The sequence below is a fragment of the Dipodomys spectabilis genome, unplaced genomic scaffold, assembly GCF_019054845.1.
Source record: "Dipodomys spectabilis isolate Male_0828 unplaced genomic scaffold, ASM1905484v1 ptg000019l, whole genome shotgun sequence".
Classification (NCBI taxonomy): domain Eukaryota; kingdom Metazoa; phylum Chordata; class Mammalia; order Rodentia; family Heteromyidae; genus Dipodomys; species Dipodomys spectabilis.
This window is the reverse complement of record NW_024870696.1, coordinates 9,546,738-9,572,779: the sequence shown is the minus strand read 5'-3', so window position 1 is coordinate 9,572,779 and position 26,042 is coordinate 9,546,738. Positions and strand designations below refer to the sequence as shown.

Here is a 26,042-nt window from a genome sequence, read left to right as displayed (position 1 = left end):
GTAGAAAGTATTCAAACTGTGTCTTAGAAATGTGTTTACATAGAAACCCAAATCAGAATGACAGAGTTATCATTAGACAAATGTAGATTATTGAATATGGGTTTGTTTTAAATACTTTAGGATTGTTATTAATATTGTGCTGGTCCTGGGCTTGAACTCAGGGATAAGGCATTGTCTTTGAGATTTTGTGTTTGTTCTTTAGACTAGTGTCTACCATTTGAGCCATACCTCCATTTCTGGCTTATTTTACCTGGGCTGCTGTAAAACAAGATCCTCAGATATTCAGCATCCTGAGTAGCTAGGATTACAGCAGTGAGCCACTGGCACCCAGCAGATTTATTATTTTTTAAAGATCATTTCTTTAGCTGTTTGTGGCTCATACACAATAAATTCAAATAGAATACTACCATAATAATCTCTATTTTTATTTTGTTTCAGCTGAAAAATTATTTCTATACCTCTCAGTAAAAAGAAAATCAAAGAAGCATAATAAGCTAATGATAGTTGACCTTGTTAGATTTCGCATTCACAGAATTATATATAGTAAATCATACATTATAATTATGTAAAATTTAATCCTAATTCTGAACATAACTGTTTGGGCTTTTACATAAATTATGCACTATAATGGTATTAACCAATTGAGGACCAGACAAAGAAGAATGAGTATTGGATTTTAATGGAAATCCTAATGGATATTTTGATTGTATATCTTCTGTTTGTCCTGATTCACAAGAATGGAAGAAAAAATATAGAATATATTATCAGCACCATACTCTTGGAACAGATTATTTGAGAGTGTTTACTTAACACCAAAAGGTTTGAGCACAACAACCATTTTAGAAAGCCTTAGAGAAAGAGAGAAATGGGGGGGCGGGGGGAGGAAGAGAGGAGAGTGCAGAGTGCATCAGAGAAAATAAGCTAAATACACCAGAGAGGTCATAGAGTTCCCTGCAGTACTAATTCATCGAAGCCAAAGGGAAACAGTCATTATGTCGTTCAAGTGAATGTACTTGGACTTCTATACAGATTCTACACTGTATACTTCAGAAGGCAAGTACTGTGGGTGGTTAGGAGTTGAAGCAAGTGTGCTGGAGTGGAAGGAGGCCATGCGGAAGAGATATAACATGGTTAGCTCAAAGAATCTACTTGTTTAGAGAGGCAGAAAAGATTATAGCCTTGCTTTTGAGACTAAAACTATGACTGAAGCTTTCCTTGAAGCTTATTTCAAACCTCAGTAAATCAATCAGCACTGTATCAAGCTTCTCCTATGCACTCCTGTCTTAGACTTTTAAGGACTGTGATTGATTGTTGCTGATTCATATTCATTCTTCCCATAACTGAATGTATTTTCTTCCCATCCTTCTGTCCTCGGGAATTTCATCTTAGAAGTAAATGTAAGGATTGATAAGTTAGACTTAAAAGGTTATTTTTGTTTCATGTTACTAAAAACAGTATGTGTGTTTGTTTACCTCGGACAGCAGGAAGACTTTAGATAACCCAGGAATAAGCTGGGAGGATTTGATTCCTTGTTTGACTCAACATCATTATGATTATAGTAACTTCTACCTTTTACCTGGAGGTGGGGGGACGGTTGTCTAGTCATGCACATCCTATCTCCATGTGACCAAAGCTGAAAAATGTCTCATTATTTTTATTATTTGTTGGTCATGGGACTTGAACTTGGGGCCTGGGTGCTGTCCCTGAGCTTGTTTAGGTCAAGGCTAGCACTCTACCATTTGAGCCACAGCTCCACTTCTAGTTTTCTGGTGGTTAATTGGAGATAAGAGTCTCATGGACTTTTCCTGCTCAGGCTGGTTTTGAACCACGATCCTCAGATTTCAACCACCTGAGTAGCTAAGATTATAGACATGAGCCACCGATGACTGGCTGTCTCTTAATATTTCAGAAAACAAGTTTAAAATTTATCTGAATTAAGTGAAGTATGCCAGACCCAAAGAAACATAGGTTGCATTCTTTCCCTCATTTGTGATAACTAGAATGTATCTATGAATCTATAAGTAAACAAATACACTGGATGGTAAAAGAAAAACAATAATACACTGGGACATGAGAAATTATCCAAGTGTCTAGGCATTCACAAAGAGTGAGACCAAAGGTGGATATTTGTGGGAGAGGAACACACAAAGAAACAATAGCTGTGTGCATCAGATATATAAAATAATATTTATCAAAATGAACTCCAGGAAATGGAGACAAGAGGTTATTATTTCTTTGTTGCTGTTTTTGTTTTGTTTTCCACTGTTTTTGGGAGTACAAGGGGGGCAGAGAAATGGTGGGACAAAGGTGAACAAATGTAGCAGTGGTACTTACCAAACACTGTTGAAAATGAACTGGACAACTTACGGGTGGGGACAGGAGGGGAAAAAAACTGGGAGAGAGAAAGGGTGACATTGTTCATAAGCAATGTACTCTTTATCTGACTTATGTAATTATAACACCTCTGTACATCATCTTTACAATAACACCAAATACATTTAAAAACAAAGCAAAACAAAAGGCAATGGAAGATAATTTTAGTAGAACTGCAAAGAATAGCTTTTGAAATTTCATTATTATGAATACAATGTGCTCTGTTGACTTTCAAACATTTATAAATAAAAGATACCCTCTCCAACAATGATCTGAAGTACTAACTAGTTCTTGAGTTCCATAGGTAATATGGAATCCTTAGTAGGTTCTCACTCAAGTAAAAGAAAAAAAAAAATCACATGTAAAAATTACATGAAAAGTTTATTTAAGGTTTCTGAAAATTTTCCTACCAGCATATGGGATCTGAGAAAGCAATTGTTCCAGGGCGTTTGCTAAAACTGAGTAAGAAATGTGAAAGTCTGTGACATTTGAGCATGACTCATTCCACTGTTGTGCATCTGATATCTGCTCTCCTTTTTCCTGAACCTGTGTGTGTGACCATGGCGTCACTCTGTGGGAGGCAGGGGAGTAATCCAGGCTTGCATGAGGATCCAGAGTAACGAGCAGCCAAGAGCGGCCATCCTGCAAGCCAAGCTACTGGTTCATCAACAGATACATTAAAAATACTAATAAATTTCCTCTCAACCATGATTCATGGCAAGAGTCTAGATAGTTTAGACCAATAATGGCCACCATGGACTATTAATTACCTACACTACCTACACTAAAGAAAAATATTAGGGAAAATGTGAGTAGGAATGTTAGAGTGCACTATGAGTTCAAAATAGACTTTACCAAGTAAAGCAATAATAAAACCAAGCTATGATGGAAAAGAGGAAATGAGCAGTTTGAAATGTTATTTTATATTATCTAAAATGTTCAGTTTTTGACAAGAAATGTGAGATGTGAACATTCATTAAAGCATGATCTCCATGTAGGAAAATGGCAGGCAGTAGAAGCATTTTGTGAAGGGGCCAAATATTGGAAATAGCAGGAATTTAAAGCTTCTATTCTAAAAATTCTCTTCAGATTATTTAAGGAAATTACTTTCTAGAAATAAAACAAGACATGGTTATATTCTTTCACAAAATAGAGAATATTAATAGGATGAAAATCATAAAGTAATTGTTCAGTACTAGGAACAAAAACAAAATGTAAAAAACAAAAGAAAGCAATAGATTGTTTAGCAATAGGCATCAGTAGGTATTCAAAGAAATGAGTGGGAATAAAGATATTCCTAGAATCAAATGGGAATAAAACTATAAATTATTAGGACCTTTGGTATACAAGGAAGGCTGTATCAGAAGAAACTTTATAACTATGAATGCTTACATTAAGGAAAATAGAATTAGCACAAATAAGTAACCAAATCACTTCAAGCTCTTAGATAAACAAGAAGCCAATCCTAAAATTAGTACACAGAAAGAAATAGTAAAAGCAGGGCGCTGGTGGCTCACACCTGTAATCCTAGCTACTCAGGAGGCTGAGATCTGAGGATCTCGGTTCAAAGCCAGCCTGGGCAGGAGGGACTGTGAGACTCCTATCTCCAATAAACCACTAGAAAACCGGAAGTGGCGCTGTAGCTCAAGTGGTAGAGCACTCGCCTTGAGCTGAAGAGCTGAGAGACAGGGTCCAGGCCCAGAGTTCAAGCCCCATGACCAACAAAAAAAAAAAAAAAAGTAAAGATCAGGGCAGAAATTGTAGAAATAAGGGCACAAAAACAATACAAGGAATAAAGAGTTACTTATTTGGAAAGATAAGTAAGGTTTATAAACATTAGCCAAACCTAAATAAAGAAGAATACCCAAATTAGGAAAATTAGAGATGAGAAAAGGATATCACAAAATTGTCAATGTTATTTAGAGAATCATTAGGAAATACTTTAAAAACTTACATTGTAATAAACTAGAAAGCCTAGAAAGAAAGGAATAAATTTCTAGATATATATGATCTGTCAAAATTGAAATAAGAGAATGTACAACACCTAAACCAAAAAGCCTAGAACTGAATGGACTTATGCTGAATTCTATCAGACTTTAAATGAAGAACTAGGACCAATTGTCACCAAATGAGTCCATAAAATAGAAAGAGAAGGAGCACAGCTTCCTTAACAAATGTCACTGGAAAACTGGCTATACACATACAGAAGACTGAGAGTAGATCTCTATCTTAACCTGTACAAAATTAATTAAAATGGATCAAAGATCTCAATATAAGGCTCAAAACTTCAAAACTATTATCACAAACATAAATACTGCAACATATAGTCATCGATTAAACCATTCTGAGTTAAGACTTCAAGCCAGGCACTGTAGGCTCATGCCTGTAATCCTAGCTACTCAGGAAGCTGAGATCTGAGAATCATGGTTCAAAGCCAGCCTGAGGAAAGAAAAATCCATGAAACATCTTCAATTAACAACCAGAAAACCGTGCTATGGCTCAAAATGTTGCAGTGATAGCTTTGAGAAGAACTCAGAGACAGTGCTCAGGCCCCTCGTTCAAGTTCTACAACTGGCAAAAATTTCAGTTATTTGGACAATAGCAATACCTGAAAAATGGATTGAATCCAGTTTAAAAGCTTTTTCACAGTTACTGGAATGAAGATATAGCTGAGATATATAGGGAGAATGTTTTTGCCAGTTACATATTAGATAAAAGATTAATATCTAGATTTCCCAGACCAAATCCAATTTCGTACTAAAGACTAAATCCAAATTAATAAATGGGAAATTAATTGAATAGACAAATTTCTCAAGAAGTATGAACGATCAGTAAATTCATGTCCTTAGCTATGAAGGAAATTTAAACCAAAATGAAATAGAGCTTCTGTCTTACCCAGTCAGAATGGCAGTCATTAATAATTTTAACAGAAGTTTCATGAGGATGTAGGAAAAAGGAATCCTCATACTCTGACTCTGGGAACATAAATTAGTGCAACCAGTAAGGAAAATCAGTATAGCGGCTCCTCTACAAAATAAATATGGAATCACTACCCTATTGTCCTTCAAAATCTTCTCCTCAGAATGTATTCAAAGGAATGTAAGTCAATGTGCAATTCAGACACCTGAGCCCACATGTTTATAGCAGCACTATTCACAATAGCCAAACAATGGAATCAGTGTGGGTGGCATCAACAAATTAATGGATAAAGAAAATGTGTGCATGTAATACTATAACATTAGTTAATATGAAATTATAATATTAAATAATTCAGTATTATTACACCAGATTGGTAAAATTATGTCTTTTTCAGGAAAAGGTCATATGAATCCCAATATGCCAGGCTGTACAAGACAAATATTGCATGTTCTCTCTTGTATGCAGAATGTACACTAAACACCAGTGATGAGAGAGGAACACAGGGCCTACTTGGGAGCGACAATCAGTAAGGTAGGGAGGACAAAAAGGAGAGAGCAAAAGGATCATTAATATGACCAAGCTACTTTACACACATATGAAAATGGAATAATAAGAGTGCTTAAATTGCTTTAAAAATGAGCATATGGAATAAGCCAGAGTAATGAAGGAGGAGCCTGATTTTTATTAAAATATGTTGATACATGCGTGGAATATAACAATAAAACCTCTACAATTAGTAGACATTAATAAAAATTGAAAATAATTTGTGGTGACAGAAACATTCTGCAGACTTGAAGATATAGCTGTTCAAATCAAGAACAGAGAATAAAGACTAGCAAAATAATATTCTCATAAAAAGTGGAATATGTTCCCACATATATAAAATGAATCAGGAGAGGAGAAAAATGGTTAGGGAAAATATTTAAAGCCAAATAATATGATTTAAATCTTCCTTTGGAAAATCATTAGCAAGTCAGGTGCTGGTGGCTCATGCCTATAATCCTTACTTCTAAGGAGGCTGAGATCTGAGGATCACAGTTCAAAGCCAGCCTGGACAGGAAAGTCTGTGAGATTCTTATCTCCAATAAACCACCAGAAAACTGGCAAGTGGTGCTGTGGCTCTAGTGGTAGCTCACTCTCCTTGAGCTGAAGAGCTCAGGGACAGCCCCCAGACCCGGAGTTCAAGCCCCATGACTGACCAAAGATAATCAACAAAAAATCATTAGCATGACTGACCAAACATAAAAAACCATTAGCATATCCAAGAAGTTCAACGGAGTTAATGTAGATAAACCCAGAGTCCCATATCCTAATGCGTTATAGTCAAATCATGGAAAAGCTAAGCTTAAAAGAATCCTGAAAGCAGTGAGAAGAAAAGCATTCATCACAGACAAAAAAACTTCTAAAACATACAAATAATAGTAGCAATAAAAGTAACAGTAACAGCACACTCTTACCCCACTAACAGCTGGCCTGTAACACTGAAAATGCTTGAAAGTCAAAGCAATCAGCAAATCTGATATACAGGAAAACAATTAAAAAATAGAGACAAAGATGTTTCTAACTAATACATGAGTGATTTTGTCACTAACATCTCTTTCAAGGAATACTAAAGAGATGGGGCATGATGATGTCCCGAGTAGAAAGGACACTAGTAATAACATGTATGATACAGTAAAAAACAATTAACATAGAAAAATATTTAAAGACAAATTAGTGGCTGATTTCTAATTATAAGAAATAAATTTTCTGGCACTGGGATTTGAATTCAGAGCTTTGCACCTGCTTGCTCAGTTTAGCTGGTTTTCTAGCATTTGGGCCATGCCTTCATCCTTGAGTTTTATTTTGGATGTAGGGTCTTGCTGAGTTTTCTGCCCATCCTAGCCTCAAACTGTGATCCTCTGAATCTCAGCCTCTTGAGTACCTAGGTTACAGATTCGTGCCCAGAAAAATGTTCTAGTTTTAAAAATACTATAAGGGGTTTAAATCCAGGCTATGGCAACATACTGTGTTTCTAAGAAAAATGAACACAGATCTCTTAACTCTGCTTAAAATTTCAAATTGATAAATAATCTGTATTGTTTTTCTATATCCTATCTTAAGTTATAATCAGCATTTCATACAAGGTAGTCAGTATTGCCTTGTAAAATTCTAGAGATATGTGATGTATTACTCATAGCAAGCAGTAATTTGTTGTGTTTAGTTTCCCCTTTATTTTTCTTCATCTAAGTTAGTACATCATGGTCATCATTCTTAGAGTTTGTCATGGTCCCACGGATTTTTACTGTCTTGCTTTAGTAACCGCTATTCCATTCTTTCCTCGTCATAGGCTGCTATACATTTTCTCTATTGGGCCATTCAGGATTGGATGGAATCTGTTAGTATCACATTCTTCCTTACTCATCTTACTGTGGCTTTGAGGTTCGGCTCATATATTTATTTCACTTTCATTTTTTCTCATATTCACTCACATCAGTATTGTCTCTTTAAAGGTAAACTGTTGTAAATTTTATTCCTTTATGTGTTCCTCACACTTTTAAAATTTCCTTATTAATTTTAACAAGCATTTAATCAGGTAAAGTTCGTGGAAGACAACTGTGTCTGAGTATTTTTAGGATTTCCTTCTTCACAATGGTGTAAACATGTCTCTTGTTAAGATTCTTTTGATTTTGTTTTTAAATCTAATGCCACAAAATTATTTGGAGGGAGTAACATTGTTGTAAAGACTCATACTAAGTGCCACAAAATTATTTGGAGGGAGTAACATTGTTGTAAAGACTCATACTAAGATTTACAGCATAGTTGACATTTTAAGATGTCACAGTATTGTAAAATCTCAAAGTATTTTCAGCAGAAATAGGATCCATACCCTTACTAATTAGTGCTAACACAAGACTAATATGTCCCCACTTTGGGTAGGTCTTAGAAGCAAATCTCAAACATTGCACATTAAGCTCCTTTCCAACTCTCTAAATCCGGTGAGCCATACTAGTGATGTACAAACTATGAAATCGATTTGTAACATCTATTGCCAGTACGGATTATCAAGGAACATATAAATTCTGTAATTAAGTTAAGCTATGTGGTCAGCTTGAGTCAGCTTCTTATCTGAAGCAAAGATGTAGATAGAATTCCTTCTGGTCATGGATTCATTTTTGTTTTGAACCTTTGTACTGATAATGCCATCTGAATTCTTAGAGACCAGTGGTATTCAGTTCATTCTTTTTTACCCATTGCAGTCAGACTTTCCTTCCACCCTTAGCATCAGGTGTGTTTTTTTTTTCTAGAGGGATGAAGCGGGGGAAAAAAAGGCAATGAAGGAAATGAATAAATTATTGAATATGTTTGCATTGACAACCTCCTCAGGTGACACTCTTCCCCCTACCCTCGCCATGATTCTCACCTTCTTCCCGATGACCCCTGAAAAGAGGAGAAAAAGGTGAGAAGGGCCAAGGAAATGTTACACACTGGGCAGAACTTCTGTTGGAGAAGATGTCAAGGGTGTAGAGATCTTCCAGAAAAGGGAAAACCCAGTGTAGAAGAAAGGGAAAGAGGCCCTGGAAGGGTGAGTGCACCAGAGCATTGTGTGTGAAGATGCTGACTTGCTGCTCGGAGTCCAAATCCAGATTGAGTTGCATGTCTCTTTCATTCCTGCGAATAACACATATATTCCTGCTTGCCATGATTATAATATTAGACAGTACTTACCTGACTTCTGATTAAGAAGACACGCAAAGCACACCCGTAATCACAAAAAATAAACAAGAAACAAGATCTGTGTAGATTAACTCTTCACATATTGGTTCTTATTAGAAAAGCATGTTGAACTCTATGAGGACAACTTCCATATTCCTGGTTGTCCTCATGAGGAAACTCGGTGTTATTCCGCAATCTAGAAGCTTGCTCCTGATCTTATGTTTCCAGTCATGTTTCCAGCAAGCAAGTTTAAGTAAATTATTTTCTTTCATACCTCTATCTAGCTTTTGGGTTTCTGTTCAAAAGCAGTGTAAATGATAGGATACTAAAGAAGCTGGAAATGTTAGAATATAACAAGGATGCCTCTTTCCTGACCCTTAAACACATATTAAACAACAGTGTTTTATCATTTTCATTGTACCAGAGGCATGGCTAGGTAAAAGTATCAACCTGGCATGAAGTAAAATCTGCCATGATATATTTACCTATGTCTAGCTGTCTTGGTTTCTGTCTCTCTGTCTGGCTCTCTCTTCATTTACATTAGGTTTTGATTTATTATGCCATTTTGTGTCTGTGAAGGACCTCCACCTTAATTAAACTTGTCCTGTTACCAGATAATAGAACTCAACAAATACTTTGACATTAAAGAACCGTCTCTGCTTTCCTTTCCTTATCCCAATATCAAAGTTGGCTAGGAAGAAAGAATCCCACCCAGAAAGTCTTGTTCTTCATTAGTCACTCCTGGTGATTAATGTATTTTAATTTTTAAGTGACTATAATATGTTAATACCTTAGATAATTCATGTCTACTATACAGACAGATTATTTATGAGGTCTTAAACTATGGTGGCATGTTTTCTCCACTCCCAGGGAACTGTGGTACAGAATTATATTTCTCTGCATGTATACATTTACTCTCACCATCATCCACATTCATTCCCCATGCCCCATACCAGTGATTGCCTTCTTGTTTCTTCTTGTTTCTACTTCTACTTTCAAGTTTTTGTTTTCTTCTTCCTTAAAATACTTTGTCTTTCTGAGTCTAGCTTAATTTGCTTACCATTATGATTTCTAGTTCTATCCATTTCTCCTCACATGGCATAATTTATTCCTATTAATGGCTGTGTAAAACTCCATTGTGTAGATGCATCACATTAAAAACATCCTTTTATGTATTCGTGAGCATCTAGGTTGCTTCCATAGCTTGGCTTTTATGAATAGTGCTGTCAAATAGATGTATAGGTGTGTCCACTATATGCTAACTTTGAATCCTTTGCCTAACAAACTTGAAGCCCTAATTTAAAAAACCACCAAAAGTAAGAATAAAGACACTCTTGAGTCAAACCACCCCAGTTCCGTGTGGTGAATGTATGTCATTGAAGCAGGCAAACTGTAAAATATCTACCCTAACAGTACCTAAGTCATTGGGTTTTATAGTGACAAGATGAATCAGAGAAAACCTTTTATTGATTGCTCACTAGTCTTTCCTCAATGCCCAGTTGCTGAAAAATAGTGACAGCAGAAGAAGGAATGGTCTCAATGTTAGCCTTTTATTCCTTTTTTATTTATCAATAACCTTTCTCCCTTATCTATGTCATTTACTTGTGATAATTAACATGTTTCTTTGATAGAATACTGACAAACAAAATAAGATGCTGATATCTATATTTTATAGATATTTGATTATCATTTTTTTCAATTTTCCTGAAAACATTTGTTGCTGGAGGTATAAGCGGTAGCCTAGCATATGTGTAGTTGTTGCTTACATTTAGTGTTATACATCCTGGGATGTGGAAGGAACGAGATCAGCATTAGCATCATGGGACAATTGGAAGTGAAATCAGAAGCCATACAGAAGCAATTACACTACTCAGTTGAGGAATTTTTGCATCTAGTCCTTCAAAATGAAGGAAGAGAAGGAGGTGGAGGGGGAGAAAGGGGGGAGGAAGAAGAAGAAAAGGAAGAAGAAGGAAGATAAGGAGGAAGAAGAAGAAGAAAGGAGAAGAAGCAAGAGGAGGAGATGTTGGAGGAGAAGAAGGATTAGAAGAGGAAGAAGAGGAAGAAGAACAAGAAGAAGAAAGAAGACGAAGAAGAAAGAAAGAAGACAGAGAAGAAAAAGGAGGAGAAGGAGGAGGAGGAGAAGAAAAAGGTGGTGGTGGTGGAGGAGGAGGAGGAAGAGGAGCAGGAGGAGGAGGAGGTGGTGGAGAAAAAAGACATCCAGCTCTCTAAATTGAAGTATAAAATGTATATCAAGAACATCCAGTACGAGAGTCCCAGGCTATAAGAGGTCAGAGAGGCTCTTGTGGGGAACCTTATTCCAGTTTCTGGTCAGTCTTCTGAGGTTGGTTGAGATTCAGAGAGGTGACAAGCAAAGCTGGGTTCTTTATGTCATGTCCAGAGAACTAAGTTAAGGAGTAGGGAATTCTTGATCATGTAGAGTGCTTTCTTTTCAAGGAACATTTTTAGATTTTGACTCTAAGACGTGTCCAATTTCATTTTAGCTGTACAGATTCTTCCTACATTATGAAAGTAGAACTTTGAGGTCAACCAGGTAATATGAAAGTATCACTCTTGGGCTAGGTCAGTGTCAAGATGTCCTCTTACCTACAGGGTGTGAGGAGTACTTCCTGATGTCTGTGTGGAACGACATTCTGTTGTGCATCTTAATTCAAATCTGTGCAAGCAAATAACAAAACTTTAGGCCTCTGGATGCTGCATGGTCCAAAGCATGTTCAAAGCTCCTTCTTTCAAGTGTAGCCGAGCCAAGATTTAAGATGTTTACTGTTTGGTGGACCATTGTGTGAGGTCATTCAGAGAAAGCTGCTTATTAGTTTCAGATTTCCACTGATTCAAAAATTGACAGATGAAGCCTGCGATTAGTAGCTGTAATATTAACTACTCAGGAGGCTAAGATTTGAGGATCTAGGTTCAAATCTAGCCTGGGCAGGAAAAAAATCTATCATAAATCTAGAAGTGGAGCTGTGGCTCAAGTGGTAGAGTGCTAACCTTGAGCAAGAAAGCTAAGGGGAAGCATCCAGGCCCTGAGTTCAAGCTACAGTACACACACACACACACACACACACACACACACACACATACATCACAAGCGCGTGCACATACACGGACAAAGTTCAATTTTCAAAATTAGAAAATGGAATCTAAATGAGAATTGTAGTATTCAAATGTATGTTTAAAGAATGCTTAAAAAAATAACACTTTGTACATTCCCAAGAGGGAAGGAATTAGCTAGAGTATAGGTAGTTCTCTTTATTCTAGGTATTTATGCTTGTGACTTTATATTACTTCTGTTTTTCACATTTGAATATAAATAATATACAAAGCTTCTAGCAGTTGGATTACAACATATAACACCAATACCTAGTGTTTGTAAGATATATTATTCTTTAAAAATATTCTATATGTCGCTCTGTGCATCTCAAATTGTGCGAGTATTATCGGTGAATTATTAACTGTATTCTGAAGATAGGGAAATGAGGACGCACAGGCAGATTCTTGTCTTAAGATACGTAAGTGCTTTTACAGGAAGATAATAGGTTTCCCATTCCTATATAGGTCCAATAATTGGGAATTAAGATATGAGTAATGGTCTGTTTTCATTTCCCTCCATTCCTAAGTCCTTTGCTGAGTTTGATTTTACTGTTTCTGAATTGACAGTATTCTCCAGTGTATCACATACCATTGATAAGCTGCTTTGTGCTCCCTATCTGTAAGTGAAGTAGCCATTCTAACATTCTAGAATTCTGCTCTGGAATTCCTCTTTATCTAATCTTGGAAGTTGACTCTTATTTACCCTGTTCAGAGACAAGTTTACCTTATTGGATCAGACCATTTATCCCTCTAATCTAATATCCAGTTTCCAGCAAGACCCTGACATACTGTTTCAAAAGAGAGCAGTTTGCTGTATAACATGAAATCAGAGTGTAAAACTTATTACAACTGCATTTAGATTGTGAGCATATTATTTAGCTCCTTTTTTCAGTACATGAGTATAGTAGATTGAAAGAAATTGCAAGATACTTCAAATTATCCCCACTGGATATCTAGTGTTGAATCCTGTGAGCAAATATCCAACATGATATATATAAAATTCATACTTCAGAAAATTTCTTGAGGCTGGGTTCTGGTGGCTCATGCCTGCAATCCTAGCTACTCAGGTTGCGGAGATTTAGGTATAGCAGTTTCAAACCAGCCCAGCTTGACCATGAGACTCTTAAGTCCAATTAACCACTCAAAAACCAGACATAGAGCTCAGAGACAGTGCTTAGGCCCTGAGTTCAAGCTCCATAACTGACTAAATAAATAATAAAATAAAACTCCCTGAGTTAGCAACATTTACTATTATTGGTCCACTAAGTAATTATTTAAATACAACTTTGTTTACTTAAGAAATACAATTTATTTTCCTTCTGTTATGTTTTGATGTGATACTGAAACAATATTTCCCTCAGGATCTGCATTTACTGAAAACTATCTTGCAGTTTTTGAGTGTAGTACTAAAGCTACAGCCCAACTACCATTTGCATATTTTCAGAGGTTCAAAAACCTATATCAGCATCATCTGTGGCATTTCTAAAAAGATGTAATCTAAGTCACTACTCTAGGAAAAATTGACTTTTTAGGATGAAGAACAAGAACCTTCATTTAATAAGAAACCCAAGGGCCAGAAGTGTAAAACCATAGTAAAATGTGTGCCTGCATGTGTTCAGGCCTCCGCACTAAAACTAATAATAATAATAATAATAATAGAAAACCAAAAACAAATACACAAATCCTCCCAAACCTTGTGCAAGTTTGGAATGGTGTTTTCAAGTTTAAAGAAGGGCTTCTGAAAGTAGAGGAGTGGTTCAGATAGTAGCTATGTCTGGTTCGTAAGAGCCCCTTGGGTTAAAACACACCACCACCAACAAAACCCAAAAAACTAAAAGTCGAGGGAAGTGAAAGTCCATAAAATTCTTGGTTAGGAAAGAAAGTATTAAACTAAAAAAAGAAAGAAAAAAATGACTGTTAAACAAGAGTTACTCAAGTTCAAAAAGTATAGGTTAAAAGTCAAGAAACAACATGCAAATGCCAACATTTTAGGAGCAGATGCGTGGATATGTTTGAAGAATGGATGGGGATGAATGAAACTTGACCCATGGAAGCCTTTTAAAATGTGATTTGATTATTCTTCTTCCTGATGAACTCCTTTGTGGTAGGGCCCAGAGACTTAAAATTTAAATTTTCCAGTTTGATCTTCTGGTATAAGGAGTATAGTTTTAGAAACACTAGATTTTGAGACACCAATCATTAATCTTTTGCATGGATCTATGCATGATACCATGTACAGATACACACTGCCATTTATGGGATAGGGTAGGTTCCAAAGATAGAGATGTGTTATCATGGATGTGAAGTGATTCCAGACTAGAGAAGCAGATGAAGAAGTGAAATGAGTCCAGACTGGCTTTGATGATGTTGGCTTTAGTGGATGGATGGAGAATGGGTACACTTATTCAATACATGGACTAGAAGATGAGAAGCTGGCTGGGGGATTGGGTCTAAGACTAAGAACTTGGTGTTCAGACACTTCTGTGGGTAATTGAAGTTGAGATACATTTTAGGAAAATAGGAACTTGCTGGGTTGAAGGTATAGGTAGTAATTATAGAAGTAATTATATGGAAGTAACTATAGATCTTACAGTAAAGAGAGAGAGAAAGGTGCAGAGGGCAGGAGTTCAGGACACACTGAAGAAGGTAAAGCAGAATGAATTACCCTCACAAGAACTGAGAAGTTCTAGCAGGAGCCTGGAAGAAATGCTTTTACTTTGAGGGTGTGCTTAACGTGTCAGCTCCATGAGAAGCCAAATTCCAGTGTGCCAGTACATTAAAAGTGCAAAGCATAACGGGAAACCTCAGTAAAAACAGACGTAGAGACACAACTCGACTGCCTTCCTATCAATCTCGATGTGTACAAGAGATGTGTCTTCTGTTTTTCTGATACTTATTGTCTATTTTTCCAGCTCAAAAGAAGGCAGTGCTATTGCTAGAACCAGTTTGTTGAAATAGTTGATGTACATTCAAGTGTTAAACTATTTTTCAGAGTGAAATTTAATAAGATGCTTACAGGCCAGATTTAGAATAAAAACTTATAAGCTTGTGTCATATTCTTCTTCCTGTAAGAAATAAGTGCCTCTAATGAGGGTCTGTCTCTTACTTTTATTTATTTATTTTTTTAGCACTAGAATGTGAACTCAGTACTTCACATTTGCTGTGTAAAACTCTATTGTTTTTAGCTTCGTGCCTGGCGGCTTTAGTTATGTTTCAAATGTGGCCTTGTATTTTTGTCTTGGTCTAATCTAGGACCAGGATCCTCCTATTTATGCCTCTTAAGTGCTAGAGTGACAGGAATGTTCCATCACCACACCCAGCTTGTTGCTTGAGATGGGATCTTGGTAACTTCCTTTTCCCTAGGGCCAGTCTCAAACCTCCATCTCTGCCACTGGTGCTGGACTAGAAGCACACACAACCACTGGGATTATAGAGATATACCACCTAAACAGCTGGTTTTGTCCCTTACCATGGGAGGATTCAGAAATGACTGGGAGGTTTTATGGTCAATTCTTCTGCAAGAGCTTTGTTGTTGTTATTGCTATTTTATTGCTATTTGCCATTCTTATTCCTGCCAGGGAACTGAGAAGGCTATTATTACTTTGAGAGTATTATTTTACTTTGTGACCTTGTGTGATTTTGAGTACAATTACTTCATTAGTTTTCTGACTGAGCAAACTTAAACCAAAAAGGAAGACAGGGAAATCAAAGTTGATAGCTGTTAAACCAGCTAGTCATTTCTGGTAATTTGACCAGAATTACTTTTTCCTGTTTTTTTTCCTTCAACATTTTTCTAAGCAGATTGAAAACAGAAGAGTAAATACAAATTGGTGGCCCTCATGGATGGGGACTTGAGATAAGAATTTCCTAAACAAAATTGGTGGGTTTGTTTTCTTGTTGTTTTTTTTTTTTTTTTGCTTTTGTTTTTAAATTCTCTGGAACATGTGGTTTGGACATTTCTGTTCTGTTTTTTTTTTTTTTTGGGTCCGGTCCTGGGGCCTGAACTCTGGTCCTGGGCGCTGTCCCTCAGCTCCTCAGCTCAAGGCTAGCGCTCTACCACTTGAGCCACAGTGCCACTTCCGGCTTTTTTCTTTTTGCTTATGTGGTGCTGAGGAATCAAACCCAGGGCCTCATGCATGCAAGGCAAGCACTCTACCACTGAGCCACCTTCCCAGCCCTGGGCATTTCTGTTCTGTAGCAGTTTGTCCACTCCAGTTTACGACAAGCTTCTCAGGGGTGTATGCCTTCACTCTTCTTCCTGACTCTTTGTATAGCCAGACGAGACTAAGCCCATGTTTTCCCTCCAGTTTGCATATTTCTGTTCTTCTCTTCAATGAAAATTTCTCCACAAAACCTGGGTCAAATGCAGAAAGAAAAGAACTGCCAGCATAATAGCAAGCCTTCTCAATGATCCAGATAAAAGCACATTTTCTACTTCCTGGAAGAACTGATCTGGTCTGGCCAATTCTCTGCACCCATGCTGTTATTTTGCCTTCCACTTGACCAGTTCTTCAAAGCCTCATGTTAAGAGACAAGCACTTTAAATTTCAGGCTCTGAATAATCCAGTTTTTAATTGTTATTTCAGAAAACAGTCTGATTTCTGTAAGAAATCAGTCAGGCCCTTATAAGCCTAGCAAAGAATATGACTTAAAGGCTGGTGTTGAATACAAAGGAGGGGATTGGTGGATGTGTGTGTGTGAGTGTGTGAGTGTGTGTGTGTGTGTGTGTGTGTGCATGTGTGTGTGTCTGTCTGTGTGTCTGTCTGTGTGTGTGTCTGTGTGTCTGTACTGGGCCTTGTATTCAGGGCCTGGGTGCTGTCCCTAAGCTTTGAGTCACAGCTCCACCTCCAGTTTTGTGCTTAATTAATCGGAGATAAGAGTCTTAAGGACTCTCCTGACCCAGGAAGCTTTGAACAGCAATTCTCAGATCTCAGCCTTCTAAGTAGCTAGGATTATAAGCATGAGCCACCAGAGCCCAGAAGATTTGTGGATTTTTGAAATTCATTATATAAAGCTCCAGAGCCCTCTTCAAACATGAGCAAGAATATTTGGAATATTTGAAGGAATGACACATTATTTTCTCTTTACTTACTTTCCTTTTAGGATGAATACACAGTTATCAGATTAAAACTTTCTCCTTTTTTTTTCTTTCTTGAGCAGGTTGTCAAGTTATTAAGCAATAAAAGATCACAAGCAGTTGGAATTTTAATGTCCAGTCTTCATTTAGATATGAAAGACATACAGCATGGTGAGTATTAGAACAAAACTCCCCCTTTTGAATAATAAAAGCTAAGTGGAAGAATATGAGGTTTGATGGTAAATTCATTTTGAACTTAACTGTGTCTAGTGAGAATAGTGTATTTTCTTTAAGTGCGTCCAGGTTTTCTGCCATGGTTATTTTTGGAAAATTACTATTTATTTGGCTTTTCAGTTCTACCAATGCAGTGCAAAGGGCCTGATTGTCATGGACATTAGTATTCTATCATTCTGTCAAAATAAAAAGCCATTGACTGAGTGGCTTTTAAACTACAGGAATTTGTTCCTCATACTTGTAGAGGTTATTCAAGCACAGCTCCACCTGGGCTGTGCTGCCAGCACTGTGGGTGATGAAGCCTCACGCTTCTGGCCTATGACTGTCCCTGGACCATGAACTTCCCTTCCATAGCTGCCATGCAGCTCTGATGACAGGCACATTGGACTATGCTTAAGGTGATTTTTCAGACAGAATCTCCTAACTTTTTTGCGCTGCTGACCTCAAACCTTCACATTCCCAGTATTTTCCTTCCAGGTTCCCAGATTTATAGTCATATACCACCATGTCCATCCTTAGCTTACATTTTAAACAGGATTATAAAGTGTTTTCTACTGTTAGAATTAGGATGATTTGTACTATTTTTTAAAATGACATTTGATTCTATATTTTAATGTTTAAATTCTGTCCTATTCTGAATAGGAGTTTCTATTCCATAGATGTCTTTCACATTTATGCTGAGAGATATTACCTAAAGGTGAATACAGGAATGATACAAAAATATTCTCAATGTCTTTTATGCTGCCCAAAGCCTTAGAATAGATTTAAAGCAGATTGTTTTATTCAATGGAATGCCAGTTTACCTGTTAAAAGAATGTAGTTTCAAGTATAGACCTGACAACATTTAACTGGCTTTCTAGTTTCCCCATTTATGAATATGGACTCTATTTTTAGGCCTAATACATTGTGTGGAATTATTCATAAATAGCCCCAGCATGGTATGCTCTGTCAATCGATGAGTAAGTCTTAATCACAATTTACATTTTGATTAAATTGTTTTGATGGCGAGGAGACTTCCTCAAACTGAAACATTTGGGGTAATAGTCATAGGAGAGAAGGCCAAGCCTGGCGCCAACAAGGACTTGCTTTGCAAAAGCTGGCAGATGTAGCCCAGTTAAGTCACAGAATGAAATCTGAAAGCAATGATATGGTCTTTTCCTTCAGTCAAATATTCAACTTGGGCTGAGCTAATAATGAGAACCGTATGAATCAAGGAGCCTGCCTGACATGTCTGTCTGTGGTGCAGCCAGAGAGTTCATTGAAAAGTTGCTTGCTTAACATGCAAGGGGATCAGTCACAAGGTGTGAATGGCAGTCATTGGTTGATCATGCAGAATGAGGTGTAAACCTTATCCTCTTAGGATGAGAAGTGATGAATGGAGTCCCTTTGAATCTCTCCAACATTTATGAATTGTGTGTGTGTGTGTGTGTGTGTGTGGTGTGTGTGTGAGTGTGATGCTGAATATTTATTGGATCCTTGCTAAGGAACAGCGTTGCCACTATCCATATCACTCAGTCACACATACACAGTTCACACACACACACACACACACACACACACACACACACACAAATGCACACAATATGGCACCTCATCAACTGCCATCTTTCCCATTTTACATGTGTTATCTTTGTCTCTTACCGGAAACTCCTATCTGTCTCTGTGCACTCTCTCAGCCTCTCATGCATGCTGTACTGAGCCAAATCAAAAGAAAGTGTCATGGATCGGGATGTTTTGAGGACTTCATTAAGAGAAGCATATGACCATTTATTAAGATATTTGTAGGCACATGATATTGCAGGCAAGAAAAAGTGGGGAAAAAAAACCCTGAAGATACTCAAAAGTAAAGACTTATATGGGGAAGATTTACAGGAGTAATCATTTGTTTTCCAAGGCAGGATGGAAGGAAAGGGTAATTGTGTACTTTTTGAGCTTTACTGGAACTGAAATTGTTGTATTATGTGCACCTTCCCTGCTGTGTATGAGGATGAAACCTTACAGCAAATTGATGCTGAGCATGTCCTTCAAAAGTCTCTCCATCCATGTATCACTGTCACTAGAGCAGTGTAGAAGTCACCTGGCAAATGACTCCCATGATCAGAAGGGTTTTCAATCACTTAGTACAAGAGTGTGTACATCTAAAGGCGGTGCTTCCATCCATGACTTTGCCTATCATTTTGTTGTGTCAGGAAGGCAGTCACTAGTTAATCCTTTTAAATGAAATCCTTGTAAATTAACGTTTCAAATATGGTAAGAACTGTAGTATGATTTAGTAGTTTGAAACATTAACCAGTTTGTGCTATGTTTGTTAAATATGGCCCAAAGGGTAAGCATTTTAAACACTTAGATTTTTTATAGGTCATATATGTGTTTTTCACATTAAGATATTGCCTTATTGCTTGAATGGAAGCAGCATGTTCTACTCTGAACAAGGCTGGTGAAGTTGGGATCCATTCCCAGAAAGGCAAAATCACATTGGTTAGCTTTCTCATCCTTCAGACCTTCCATTACCACTTTTCTTTCTTTATTTCCTCTTGAGATTTTGCCTTGGTCAATTAGAAAGTACCTAGTGTGTTCTTTATCTCTTTGATGAAAATATGGTCAAATGTCTCAATTATCAAAATAAATACATCCAATTTGTGATTCTCCAAGTTGTAATTTTCTTCTGGAATGCTTTAATCCTACAAGAAAATCCTTTAGTGCTACTTGACACAAATTCAACTGGGCAAATCTACCTGGTTACCAGTTAATACATACACAATAAATGAATGTTTAATGTTTTTGACTAACCTGTCCCTAAACCATGCAATATGATGCACCTGCTTCAAAATACAAGAACATATCATGGCATAAAAAACGAGTTTAAAGAATATATTCCTGGAATTCAGTTATCTACTTGGCTTTTTCCTTGGATAACTATGTAGTTTTCTATTTCAAGAATAGATTTTGGGGAATAATTGTGTACTGATTCCTATCAATTATATTCCTTTATTGTAATCCTTTAAGGAATTATTGCAAAAATGCATCATTTCCTCAAGTTTTCAAGTTGAATGTTTAACTATTGTCAAAATTTTTTGGATAAATCTGCAGGAATATGAAATAAAACTAAGACATACCACTTTTAGAAATAATTTGCCTGTTTTCTTTTTTCTGGGAGTAAATGGGTTTTTTTTTTCAAATGTCTTTATTGGAACTATGAAAGACAAACTTAAACTTTAACTTAACTATGAAAGAAAAACTTAAACTTAAACTTTATCTCTGACCTGTAGGTATTCTTGGGAAATAGTATTTGTGGAGCAAGACATAGCTTTGACATTTGACACCTGTCCTGTGAAATCCTTAAGGTCTCCAGAGAGTGGGCAGGCAGGGGCACTTAAGTTAGAGCTCTATACTGTCTAGAGTGTGCATTGCTGGCAGAGATGGACAAACACCTTTTCACAGCTAGCTTAAGGCAACTTACATTCTTTCGTCTTTCTTCACAGCTGTTGTGAACTTGGACAATTCTGTGGTTGACCTGGAGACACTTCAAGCTCTTTATGAGAATGTAAGTAAGGGAAGATATTTATGTGAATGTGTGATTCACATATAACACCTGTGCATGTGTGCACATAGGCAAACTCTTCTAATATCCTCCAAGGAATCTAATCAGGTGCAGTAAACTTCCCTAAGTAGGGCTTGGTTACAATATTTCTGAGGGCACATTAGGAAAATCTGTGGTCTAATATTTACAGGATGTGATTCACAAGATGCTGCTTATACAGCCACTCTCGTTTCCTCTTAGAATTAGTAATAAAGGCATTCATGGGAGTTGAGTTGATTGTTCCCCTAGTTCACATACAGTGACTTAAAATAGTATTTTGGATAATTTTGTGTCTCTCTGTAAAGAGATTTGACCAAATATAAATTTCTGGATGTAACTATAGAAACTCAGAATGTATGTCTTTATTTAAGTGTGCATATATAAATAGATAGATAGATAGATACATATACTTTATATATATGGTATATATATATATAAAGTGTATATATAAAGCATATAAAGTATGTATATATATACATACTTGAAAAAGACATACATATACACACACATGATGTTCAAATTAATGTTATGACTTGTAAATATAACATGGAATAATTAAATCAAGCTAATTATATATCCATTGTGTTGAATACTTATATTTGATAGTGAGAACATTGGAAATTTAATTTCTTAGCAAGTTACAATGTCCAGTATATTTACTCCACTTTGAATATATCTTCAAAAAAGTAATATTTAATATGTTTACTTGAGGCATTATAGCCTATGATGATTATCTCCCTATTCTCTGCATTCTGTGCTAGTCCTTTCAATTTGAATGTTTTACATTACACAGAAAACAAACCATGTGGTGTTTTGTTTTCTGTAGTGGCTTATTTTACCTAGTTTAATATTTTCCAATTCCAACTTTATTGTTGTAAATGACAATTTTTTCCCTTTTTAGATCAAATGTTAGTGATTGTATGTGTTCATGTTTGTTTTTCATTTTCTTTATATAGTGGTTTACAAATAGTATTTGTTCCATTAATATGTACATAGAACATTAATATCCATTTACATAAGCCTATTTTGGGCAATAGATGTTTATATAGGAAAAACTTATATGAATTCCTGACAACCTCCATTAGAATACAAGTCAGGAGGATAGAAATATCTCTTATTTATAGCAATATTGCTAATACCCAGATTTAAGATGATTCTGATACATAGGGATTATTAGGTAAATACTACTGGATTTTTGTTCTTTTTTTTTTGCACATTAAATATAAGCAATTTTATTAGGTTAATTTGTTTATTTCTCAACATTAACTCATAAAGTGATAAGTTTACTTCATTTTAGCAAATGAAAAAATATCGCTTAGAAAGGGTGATCTAATTTCCCTTGGGATCAGACTGCTAACTGCATGATGCAATGTGGATTAAGATTCAGGTCTAACTCTGAAATTAACAACTTTGCTCCATCACAGATTCAGAACTTTGATATAAGTCACCTACTTCCCTTCCTGGCTTTTTCACATCACTTCTTCGTATGTTTTCTTTATTCTTTACTTCATAATTCTTTTTCTCTTTTGGAGGTACTAGCTTTTGAACTCAAGGCCTAATAGTTGCTAGAAAGATAACGCACTGAGTTTTTATGAAATTGAAACCCTCAAAAGGCCATCACTGGCAACTTGATCTGAACACTTGAGCCCTTTGGAGGAACACTTAATACCCAGACTACACCAGTGCTTATAAGCTAATGGCTTATGTGTGAGAAGTATATTATTACTCCTGTTCTTCAAAGATGAAATGGAGGTAGAAATTCATACAACTTCAAGCTGAGGTTGATTCTTGCTTACATCTTGCTCTAAAGAGTGTGCTCTTAGTGGAGAACTTTCTCGCTCATGAGGATAAAGGACAGAGCTCTTCCTGGTTCAACTTAGGCAGCACAGGTAGTGGAAAGTTGGACAACGAAGCTAGAACCTTCTTTGAGTTCCGTACCTCAGTTAAGCAGATACATGGCCTCACCAAGTTAGTTTCTCTCCTTCAGTGTCACTTTCTTCATTCAAATAAGAATTTGGTCTTCTTAGGAATCATAATATCAAGGTTAACTTTCTGTTACCACAAAATGGATGTACAAATGTTTTGTAGACCATTAATGACTACTGTGCTTTCATTTATGTTCAGTACTGGAGATTGAATATAGGGTCTCATTTTCTTATTTTAATAAAATGTAGGCTCCTCTTCAACATCTAATTGATACTAATAAAATATTTTTTAAAAACTTAAGACATATAAATAAAACTTGAATGTGCTAAACTAGGGATAGCACTTACTTAACATTTATTAGTAGTTATGTTTTTCTAAGTCTAAAAGGATTCAGTGCAACTATGCTTAGGTGCTATGCAAATTAAAGTAAGTAATGTCTAAAGATCTTGCAATTAAAGAGTTTAAATTCTTATGTTTCCAGAAACCATAAGTAAGTTGGGGAGAAGAGTAATTTTCAAAGTTAAATGACAAATGATCCTCCTTTGTTTCTAGACATCATCGTCATTTTAAAACTTGAATTTTATCTTTTGAAATAATCTTAAAGAAGAAACAAAGTTGCAAATGTAAAATATAACCACTTCTAATTCCCAATACCATAAAATTTCTATTTGCAAATATCTGTCAAGATATCTTGATGTCCAATTTTTTGGGTGTGCATTTCATACAAATAAGCTGATCCTTTTAAACCGTGCAAGAATTAACATTAGGAATTGCATACTGAAGTATTATCATAATCTGATACTTGTACTCCAGCTCAGATTTGCCAGGTGCTTCAAAATATCTTGTGGTTGGAGGTGGTTGAAACTTGCAAAACATTTTTACATGCCCCCGTTCCGCAACAGGCACTTGCTGATTTTCACTTTGTATTTCCCCTGTGTATGTATTCATTTTATCTTCCAACTTATGTGTAAATTCCCCATTAGTAGGATTTTTATATTCTGACTGAAAATAATGGTTAATATACTCATGTCTATTACCAACTAATTAGTTAAATGGTGACCTGATTATAGCATTCTTCTTTGCTTTCATATAACTGAAAGAATTTTATAATTGAATAGTAAAAATAGCTGGATCACTATTTCTGCTTTAGATGCTTTGCCTTAATGAATGATGACCATAAAATATAATTTGTTTTGCTGGGTGCTGGTGAATCAAACCTGTAAGCGATTCCAAAAGCAGAAATGTATAGAACTGAGCCTCAAATATAGCTTGGGTAGAACAGTGCTCTACAGTCTATCTCTAATTAGCCAGCAATAAACCAAGCAGGAAGCATTGTTCGTTCTTGATGATGACCATTCAGACTTGATGAAGATGAAATCTCAATTTGTTTTTTTCCCCTTTTTATTGTTATTGTAAAGGTAATATACAGAGGGATTACAGTTATGCAAGTCAGGTAATGACTGCATTTCTTTTTGAACCATGTTACCCCTTCCTCTCATCCCCACTCACGAGTTATAGAGTTCATTTTCAAAATAGTGTCTAGTGAGTGTCACTGCTGCATTTGTTTGCCCTTTGTGATTTGCATTACACCAGTGGCTCAAGATGTTGAGCATGTTCTTCATGTATTTGTTTATTTTGAGAACTCTCCGTTCAAGATATTTTTGGCTATTTGTTGAATGGATTGTTATTTGGCATTTAATGTTTTGAGTTCTTTATTATTCTGAGTATTAATTCCCTGTTCGATGAATAGCTACTAATGTGACTCTCCTAATTTTCAAGCTGTACTAGATTATTTTAACTGATATTAAATTAGTCATTCCAGATTTGTCACATCGTTTATATTTTTTCTTTATGAGCCTCCAACTTAACTGTTTCGTATTGGAAGTGCATCTCTTATGCAGAGTGTGTTGTGATCATTTCTCTTTTCTTGGAAAATTTGAATTGTTAACATTTAATATAACTATTGTGATGGCTCAAGTGCTAGAGGAACCGCATGATGCCTAGGAAGCATAATGCCCTGAGTCCAAACCCTACTACACCCCAGATTTGCTCCCAGAAGGAAAACAAAGTGTGGTGCTATCACATGTTATTGACGACCCTGTGAACAAAAACCTGTAGCATTTATACATTATAAACTAGTGAACATCAGCAAAAAGCAACTTGGTACAATCCAATATAATTAGTGGTACACCAGAACATTCACACCAGGAATTCTACCCCTAAATCTCATCAAATACTTTTAATAGCACACTACCAACTACCAAACCTGAGTAGATTAAATGTATAGGTCCATGCAGATTTGTCTGATAATTTGAATATAATTCCAGGCCAGGAGAGAATTGTGAGAATTTAAAAAAATAATATTTTAAAGTATTAAAGTGTAGAATAATTTCTTTCATATAGAAACATAGTTGAGTCCATTCTGCTCTGTGCTATATATGAATCTAAATATAAACACAACGAACATGAAACCAGGATCATATTACCATTATGCAGCAATAATGTGGAATAATATTTTCCATATGGGGTTAGACATTTGTTTTTGTTATTTTTTCTATGGCAAGAAAACCAGAAACCAAAGAAGTAATAAGAAAGTAAAAATTCCCTTCCCATTCCTGGGAAAGAGCTGAGCCTTTATATCCCAAGAATGGGTTCTCCTGGGTCAGATAGTCTATCTGGCCCTTTTGACTTCATAATCACAAACACAATTTTCTTCATCTTCATCAATTGAGACAGGCTGTTGTGAGAGTTCAGGTTGTCAAGGCTCTCAAATTGGTATTGTCTTTATTTGTCTATAGATTCAAGGATCTCACAACCATTTTATCCAGCTGGTCTGCAACAAACATTTTTATCTTTATTTTTTATTTTTTTAATTTAATTTAATTTTATTTGTGAACATACTGTACAGAGGAGTTACAGTTACATGGGCAGGATAATGCGTACATTTCTTACCAAGCATTGCAGCTTCCTCCTTTGTTTACCCTTCACATCCCTTCCCAGCCTCCCCCCTCCCCCCCTTATCCCAATCCTTCTCCTCCCCCCCCCCCCCCCCCCCGCACCAACGTTGTAAAGCTCGTTTTGGACATGACAACTTGTACTTCTCATTGTTGCAACAGGTCCACCTGTATC

General features: G+C 36.2%; 1 protein-coding gene across 2 annotated transcripts in view; it reads left to right on the top strand.

Annotated features, from left to right (window-relative positions):
• Positions 1-26,042, top strand: part of Fmn2 (formin 2) — a 180,398-nt gene that overhangs the window by 97,112 nt on the left and 57,244 nt on the right. For both annotated transcript variants that reach the window (XM_042674478.1, XM_042674477.1), the window contains 2 exons: positions 17,257-17,344; positions 20,890-20,951. In XM_042674478.1, the coding sequence (XP_042530412.1) occupies positions 17,257-17,344; positions 20,890-20,951 (150 nt within the window). The remainder of the gene's footprint in view (positions 1-17,256; positions 17,345-20,889; positions 20,952-26,042) is intronic.